At 39.5% G+C, this 9,052-nt stretch overlaps 1 protein-coding gene across 2 annotated transcripts in view; it reads left to right on the plus strand.

The window, feature by feature from the left end:
- The window catches only part of specc1la (sperm antigen with calponin homology and coiled-coil domains 1-like a), a 36,046-nt gene that overhangs the window by 18,800 nt on the left and 8,194 nt on the right, over positions 1-9,052 (plus strand). Inside the window, exons 5-12 of one of the 2 annotated variants that reach the window (XM_082187696.1) lie at positions 602-1,900; positions 1,985-2,192; positions 3,326-3,399; positions 3,804-3,979; positions 4,641-4,676; positions 5,449-5,612; positions 5,709-5,854; positions 8,091-8,181. In XM_082187696.1, the coding sequence (XP_082043822.1) occupies positions 602-1,900; positions 1,985-2,192; positions 3,326-3,399; positions 3,804-3,979; positions 4,641-4,676; positions 5,449-5,612; positions 5,709-5,854; positions 8,091-8,181 (2,194 nt within the window). The remainder of the gene's footprint in view (positions 1-601; positions 1,901-1,984; positions 2,193-3,325; positions 3,400-3,803; positions 3,980-4,640; positions 4,677-5,448; positions 5,613-5,708; positions 5,855-8,090; positions 8,182-9,052) is intronic. The other variant, XM_082187697.1, reaches the window with a different exon arrangement.

Here is a 9,052-nt window from a genome sequence, read left to right on the forward strand (position 1 = left end):
AAAACTGCTCCAACCTAAATGCAGTACTACTGTAATTGTGTAATTTTTTTTTTAATTCTACCAAAACAAAATTGCACAATCAGAGAAAAAATGTAGTTTTAGGCAAGCCAAAGCATGTTGCATTCCAATTTCCACCTGTTACTGCCTTAAAAATGTAATTGTGAGCTAAAGTTTAAAATAAGATGCAATTATGAGATATAAAGCATTCCATGAGATATACTGTTGCAATTACAAGATCACAGTAAGAATACAGTATTGAGTATTAAGTCACATTTTAGACATTAAGTTGCAATTATGTGATATATTCACATTTTGAGACATTTTGAATTACCTTTTTATTAAAAGAAATGTGTTACTCAGAGGTGGAAAAAGGCTTTTATATTGACTCGATTAAAAGATATCTGTATTATTTTAACAGATATGGCAAATAATTGGTCAGCTGTATAATTGTATTAGGATGTAGATAGTGAGTTTAAGTATTTATGTGGTGATGCAAGTACCAGTGAGTAGTGTTGGTGCATCTGTAATGTGACAGAACTGATTGTTAAGACTTTAGTATAGACAAAAATATGCACTCACTGTGTTGTTATTGTATTCCTAGGAAGAGGAGGATGATGAGAGGCCACCCGAGAGGGAGGCAGCCTCCGTGATCACAGCTGCAGATGTGGAATCAACGTTGCTGCTCCTGCAGGAACAGAACCAGGCCATTCGTGGAGAGCTCAACCTGCTCAAGAATGAAAATCGTATGCTGAAGGACCGCCTCAATGCTCTGGGCTTTTCCCTGGAGCAGAGACTGGATGGGGCTGAGAAGACTTTTGCCTTACCCTCTACCAGTCCTGAACTTTCCACTTCTGGAGGTGGTGGAGGTCATGGAGACTGTGCCGCTGTGTCCTTCTCTGCGGAGGGATCAGCACCAGGCTCCATGGAGGACCTCCTTACTGGAGGCCAGCGAAGTGGCTCAACGGACAACCTAGACAGCGAGTCCAGTGAGGTCTACCAAGCAGTGACCTCAAGTGATGATGCCTTGGATGCTCCCTCAGGCTGCGGTTCCTCGTCGTCCTCCGAGTCTGAAGGTGGCGCCCCGGCATGTCGCAATTCCTCTCGAAAGGGGAGCAGTGGCAACACCAGCGAGGTGTCTGTGGCGTGCCTGACAGAGCGTATTCACCAGATGGAGGAGAACCAACACAGCACATCCGAGGAGCTCCAAGCCACTCTACAGGAACTGGCCGACCTGCAACAGATCACGCAGGAGCTAAACGGCGAAAATGAACGCCTGGGAGAGGAAAAGGTTCTACTTATGGATTCACTCTGCCAGCAGAGCGACAAACTGGAGCACTGCGGCCGTCAGATCGAGTACTTCCGCTCACTCCTGGACGAGCACGGTGTGGCCTACTCGGTAGACGAAGACATCAAGAGTGGCCGATACATGGAGCTGGAGCAGCGCTATGTGGAGCTTGCAGATAATGCTCGATTCGAGCGCGAGCAGCTCTTGGGCGTGCAGCAACATCTGAGCAATACTCTAAAAATGGCCGAGCAGGATAACGCCGATGCTCAAAGTGTGATTGCAGCGCTGAAGGAGCGCAACCATCACATGGACCGACGACTTGAGGTGGAAAGGCAGGAGCGGTCCGGCATGGCAGCGGTGCTGGAGGAGTGTAAAGCTGCAGTCAACAATGATCAGGCTGAGCTGAACCGCTGTCGGGCGTTACTGGAGCAGGAGAGGCAGAAGGTTGCTGAGCTCTACTCAATCCACAATGCCGGAGATAAGAGCGATATCCACCAACTCCTGGAGGGGGTTAGGCTGGACAAGGAGGAAGCTGAAGCCAAAGCCTCCAAACTACAGGACGATTTGGGCCACGCTCGCACTGAGGTGGCGTGTCTCCAGGACACCCTCAACAAGGTGAGCACGAGCACTGGTTCAGTTGATTTAAGAACTGTTAGGAGTTTGAGTACTTAGTCCATCTCTCCTCTTGTGGTGGTCCAGCTGGACGCTGAGTACAGGGACTTCCAGAGCGAGGTGCAGAAAGAGTTGGCCGAGCAAAAGAGGGTTTTAGAGAAGCAACGTGAGGACATGCAGGAGAAAGAGACGGAGATCGGAGACATGAAGGAGTCGATCTTTGAACTGGAGGATGAAGTGGAGCAGCACAGAGCCGTCAAACTTCATGATAACCTCATCATCAGCGACCTAGAGAGTGAGTTTGACAGATTTTGATTTACACATGATGATTTTGCTCTTCCCCTGACCTAAACAAATGTATTGCATGCTGAACTGTTCAGCATAGTCTTGCAGTATATGGTCTGATCTGTTTGGCAGCTTATTCTGATCAAGAACCACCCACTTACACAAGAAGAGACTGTCCAAATCAGTGTTGCCCAACCCTGTTCCTGGAGGTACACCAACAGTGCACATTTCTGATGTCACCCTTATCTGACCCATCCATTTTAGGTGTTGAAGTCTCTACTAATGAGCTGTTGAGGTGATTCAAGTGTGTTTGATTAGAAAGAGTTGGGGTGCCTCCAGGAACAGGGTTGGGAAACGTATTACATGTAAAGCAACCAACCAGTTTATTTTTTACATGCCATTTAAGGGCAGGTAGATCTAAAATGGATGATACCAGATTTGTAGCACAGGAAAAAACTAAAATATAGTGTTACAGTGTCCATGAGCAGTTGTAGAGGAAACGTGGAAATGTATAGACGTGGTGATCTGAATTTCTATCTGTTCAAAAGTAAGAAGTACCTGATTATTTCACAGAGAGAAAACAAGTTTCCTTGTGAATATCTAGTTTCCTGCTGAAACACTGGTACATTTTAAACATGATTTTTTTTTTCCCTGCTAGAAACCTGCACGTCCTTGCTTCTGTCAGGTAGTCTTTTCGCATGTGCTTTTCAGTTTTGTGTGCAAGAAGCATCAGATAATATGATTATGATTGTGGAAAGTTCGGGTGCATGCTGTCAATGTTCAAAACTAGGAGAGGCTGTAATTGGTGTATCTTCCTCATATGACCACATGATGGTGCCAGTCGTTCAAGAACATGGTTCACTTATTGTGTTAGTAGAATGAAACCACAGTAAATAAATAATGTTTTTCTAACATCACTTGACTGCTACAGTTCGCAAATATCAGTGGAAATTGTAAGAAGAGATTATATCATTTATTGAATTGACCTTTTCATCTTTTGTGGTGACATTTAGAATGCATAATGATTTGATTTTATAATCACTGTTTCTGCAGTGCAGAAATTGTTTTCTTCTTTCCCCCCATACGAACCCTGTATGCCCTCAGTTCACATGATCACTCGCTCTCCTTCTGGTTTCCTGGCAGATTCAATGAAAAAGCTTCAGGATCAGAAGCATGACATGGAGAGAGAGATAAAGATACTGCACCGTAAACTTAGGGTAAGTGAGGGCGAGGGCGGCAGTTCATGCAGTCATCTGAGGACCCGGCTTTCAGAGACTGGCATCATTTGAAAGAGTGTCCTCAGCTTCTGAGTGTTATGTTAGGATAAAACCACAGCAAAATCTTAATTTCTTACCAGAGAAAATTAATCTAACATACATTCTTTGTGGACATGAGCCCACTTTTATTGTTTGTTAATTCATGTTTGACTTAACCCATTTTTGTCCAGATCTTTCATATGAATATACTTTGCAGTTCTTTTGCATTTTAATTTATTTTATTTAATTTTAAATATACCTTTTGCATTACATTTAAATACATTTATTTTCTTTAAAAAAATTACATTCATTAAATGTTTGTGCATGTCTAAAATTATGCCCCTTGTGCATTTATTTATGTTCAGGAAGAGTCTGCAGAGTGGCGTCAGTTCCAAGCGGATCTGCAGACTGCTGTGGTTATTGCTAACGACATCAAGTCAGAAGCTCAGGAGGAGATTGGTGACTTACGGCGCCGCCTGCAAGAAGCCCAAGAGAAGAATGAGAAGTTGGGCAAAGAACTAGATGAGGTTAAAAACCGCAAGTAAGTGTTAAAAGCTTGGATATAGTGTTATGCTGGTGGTCAATATGTACACTACTCAGTGACAGAACTTGATCCTATTGTTTTTCATAAAATCATTATCTTTGCCTATCACAATTCATTCATAGAATTGCCTCCTGGGATTATTTTAGAAGGCAGCATATTTTTGCATCCTACTGTAGTGTTGTCACGATAGCAAACTTAAATCTCAATACTACTACTTAACCGAGACGACGACAAAAACCTAAAACAACTGAAAAAGTAATTGAATTATAGAATACCCACATGGCACTTAGAATTCATAATTTTATTTATAAAAAAAAAAAAAAACATGAAATCTCTCACTTTACCAGTGTATGCCTGCCCTGCTATTTGAGCATTTCCTCCCATTTAAAAAAAAAATTGCATTCCAGTGCCACCACGCAGGCCTATGGTTAGCATCTACCAGCCTATGATACAGCTGGGCCTACAGGGTCACCTTGATTTTGCCAAGTAACACATGTTCCTTGATCAACATATTCTACCCATAACGTATCTCTAAAATCTGAGAGAAATGATATGTGTATAACACTTATATAGAAGCACCTAACCCTGGTTGTAAGCCTTAACTTAACATAAACTGTAAACCTGTCCCTCTGATTGGTTGATTGGAATGTTGTTCCAGGAACATGTTGGACTTGGTGTTATTCAGTGAAGAACAGTGAGTGAATTTTTTTTTTTACATTTTTTGTTGTTGTTGTTGTTGTTGTTTGATTAACATTATAGATAGAGACAGCAGCAGGTAAGTACAGTATATTAGGCTGCTGTCACTTTAAGACCTAATGCACGGATCGTATTGGCACACATCCGAATTTCTTCCAAATGTTCACTTCACTTAAGTCATAACCAACTGTATTTATGTGAGTGCTCGCCCAGATGGGCATTTTGACATAATTGTGTGTGTATTTGACTGTTCAAGCACAATAAGTCTGAGAAAATGAGATTGCATGCTGTCTGAGCAATGGCTTTCTGTGCGCGCTTAGAGTGTGCAAGTTCTTCTTTTTTTTTTAGGGCTTATTGCACTTAATAACTATTTTTAACACGAAGCAGGTCCTGCGCTTTTTCTCATTCGTGCATGTATCTTTATCGCTCTAACATGTCAATAACTTTAGGCAGTCCTGCGCTGCGTTGATATAATGTAAAGTTTTGGACAGCCAGTGTGCCTTCAGGGAGTGGAAACCAAGCTCTCTTATTAAAACGCTGTCATTCTTAAAGTACCGGTACTAGTAAATGTTATTGCGAAACGCTTCTAGTGCCGGTATTAGAACAGCCTTGGTTTAATTATCTGTGAGCACATATGTTTGGGTTAATTATATTAAGGCCTATATGTAGCAGATGAGGGTCACACAATCGTTTAAATTTAATAAAGAGTTTCCTGTCTGTGAGGAGACAGAGCATCCATGTTGAAAATGTGACTCTGTGTTATGTCAAAGGCAAGACGAGGAACGTGGACGTGTGTACAACTACATGAACGCCGTTGAGAGGGACCTGGCTGCACTCAGGCAGGGCATGGGACTGAGTCGACGCCCCTCCACGTCTTCCGAGCCATCTCCCACCGTCAAAACTCTCATCAAAAGCTTTGACAGTGCCTCACAGGGTATCACACCATTAAGCGTTGCTCTAAGTTTCATGTGTATGGGGCATCTTTAATTTTTTCAGAAGTTTCATTTAGTCTATTCTGGTGTGGCCACAGGTCCTGGAGCTAATGGGACTGCAGTTGCTGCCGCAGCTGCCGCTGTCACAACCACAACCACAACCACAACTGCCCCCTTACCCCGCACACCTCTCAGTCCCAGCCCTATGAAGACCCCGCCTGCTGCTGCTGTCTCACCAATACAGGTAGCTAAGAGTTACACAATGACACATAATATATTATGCAGTGCTGCAGAGAGAGTTGTTTTCACTGTGAAGGTTAAACAGTAGCATTCTGACTCTTCCTGCTTGTTGAACCTCGGAAACCTCTGAGACAGCAGCACTTCCTCCTCCTCTGGGCCTCTTGACAGTTCTCACAGCATCGGCTCATTCATGAGAACTGTGGAATTTCCATTGTGGGATAGTTTAGTTTTCTTTACGTTTTCTTTTTTAGTGTAGACGTCAAACATCCAACAAGTTTTGGGGTTCCAGTAATGCAAGGCCCTGTCCTCCGTTCCTCTGTGCTTGATAAAAAATATTTGCACTTTTATCATCTAGCTTGTCAAAAGAGCTTTTCTGATGCAGTTAGTGCTATGCCAAGCTAGTTAGCTGTGCAGTTAACTTGCTAAATAAAGATGAACTGAAAACACAAATAAAGTGAAATGTTTAATCTGTAGTGATATTATAATTATTTTAATTTTTTTTAGCTCATCAAAAGACGTTCCTTAACAATTTAGCACTATGCTAATTTAGGTTGTTAACTGAAAAATGCAAAGAACAGGAAATGTTTAATTTGTTGTGACACTTTTTTTTCTAGCTTGTCAAAAGAGCTTTCTTAACATTTTAGCACTATGCTAAGTTGGTAAGTTAAGTTGTTAGCATGTTAACTGAAGGCTAACTGAAAACAAAAAGGGAAATGTTTAATTTGTCATGATGTTTTGTTCTAGCTAATCAAAAGGACTTTTATTAAGCAGTTAGCACTATGCCAAGCTATTAAGCTGAACTGTTAGTTTGCTAACCAAAGGTTAACAGAAAACACAATTGAGCTTGGCAACAGACGTCACTGCGCAGTGAATTCTGGGACGTAAACAAGAGGGCGCCGCCATATTGTGAGGCCACATCAGGCGAGACTTAAAACAACCACTTAGGGTGAATTAATTTGTCATGATATTTTGTTCTAGTTAATCAGAAGAGCTCTTCTTAAGCAGTTAGCGCTATGGCTAATAAGCTAGGCTGTTAGCTTGCCTACCAAGGGCTAACTTAACACACACATAAAGGGAAATGTTACATTTTTTTACGACTGATTTTTAGCTTATCAAAAGAGCATTTGAAACAATTTAGTGCTATGCTAAGCTAGTAGGCTAATGTGTTAGCTTGCTAATTGGAAAAACAAAGGAAGGGAAATGTTTAATTTGTCATGATATCTTGTTATAGCAAAAAAAAAGAAGCTTTTATTAAGTGGTTAATGCTATGCCAAGCTAAGTTACTAAACCTAAGGCTATCAAAAAAAACAAACGCAAAGGGATAGTTTTATTTGTCAAATTTTATTCTAGCTATTGATGAGAGTTTTTCTTAACTAGTAGTCTAATCTGTTAGCTTGTGAACTGAAAGGTAAAGAAAAACACAAAGCAAGGTAAGTTTTGACCATTCATTTGACCATTTTAGCATATAATGTGATATGTAATTTTATTTTAGTATTCTGTGGGACTATATGATCTTTGCTTGACAAAGGTCCTATCAAAACAACCAAAGCTCACATTGCAAACCATGCACAGTGTATGAAACTAATCCCAACCTCATTTCTCACCTCAGTGTAACGCTTGGTGATCGCAAATGGTTTTTGATATTGACCGCATATATCAAAGTGACACCCTTAAAAATGTTCAGCACTGAAGTTAGATAAGAATGATTGTCAGGGCATTATTGAGGTAGAGAGAGGTGAGGTAAGGACAGCAGACAAAGAGGAAATAGATCTAAAGTCATATCCTTCTGAGATGTTAGCTGCAGTCTGCAGCTACTTTTGATTGATGTAGAAATTGAGTAGCGTTCTAGGGAAAAAGAGCGAAATGGATTTAACTCAAGCTGGCCACAATCTAGCTGTGGATGTGTAACCTGTCTAGCAGAAGTAATGAAGGGAAAGAGACCTTTTACGAGGATCAGATGCTAAGGCTTATAAAAGCTACCATTATTTTTTTCAAGTGCAGAAAAGCACATGTGGAGCTCTTAAATGAAATGGCGATATGAATCTATCTCAGTAGTGGTGTAGATTATTTGAGATATTTATCTTTTTATGACTTCCTGTCATAATCCTGCCTCACCTGAAGTGACTGCGGTCGTTATTCAGTCACGCTGTTATCTTTGGTTCAGATCAGACCAGTTGATAAAAATGAATGCCGAAAATATTAAAGATGATATAAATACTGTTTATGTTAATCACCTACAGAGACACTCCATCACTGGTTCTATGTCTGCTGCAAAGCCCCTCTCCTCGCTTACTGACAAAAGACCCAGCTACACAGACATCAGCATGCCAGGTAACAAAAACTATTAAAGTTTATTTTTCTGTTGTTTCAAATGGTCCTTATTGATCAATGTTTGTAGTTAATTTCAGTACACCCATTGATTTATTACCTTTTTGTTTTGTTGAAATAATTCAAGTCATGTCAGCTTTTCCTTTCAGTAGCCAATGTCGGTCATCTCTAACATGTTCTAACATCTAATTTATTGAATAAGAGTACAACATTTTTGTCATGGAATTGATGAATTGATGAAAGTGGAATAAGAGTGTTGCTAATGTGCTGTATAAAGTTATAACAATGCAAAAAATCACAGTCACAAAGTATCAAAGTCAAAGTATACTATGTTGGCCCCAAGAGGATATTTGGTGTAGACGCCATGTTGCTACATAAACAAAACAACAAATTACACACATTCCAACATAAAAACACATAACACAAAAATATAAATGCATAAACAAAACAAAAAACATAAAATAACACAAAATTCTCCCCAAGTAGGTGCTTTAGAACAAACAAAAATCATTTATAAATTACCTTTTATTTGAATGAATATCAATACAATACTTTCAATACAATATAATAATTAAACCACTAATAATGAATTATATATAATTAGTATATTATGCCTAGGACCAACGTCATAACATTTAATATCTGTCAAAATTGAGATTTCCAGTATAATAAAAATTATGTAAATTGATTAATATATATATATATATATAAATATATATATATATATATATATATATATATATATATATATATATATATATATATATATATATATATATATATATATAAAAAATCTGCCCAAGCTCAACTCTAAAATATTTCATCTGTTAGAAATTATTCTTTGTGAGTGCAGTGTCTATAAAATGTTTTTTTT

Source organism: Leuciscus leuciscus (genome assembly GCF_965113295.1).
Source record: "Leuciscus leuciscus genome assembly, chromosome: 13".
NCBI classification, from domain to species: Eukaryota; Metazoa; Chordata; class Actinopteri; order Cypriniformes; family Leuciscidae; genus Leuciscus; species Leuciscus leuciscus.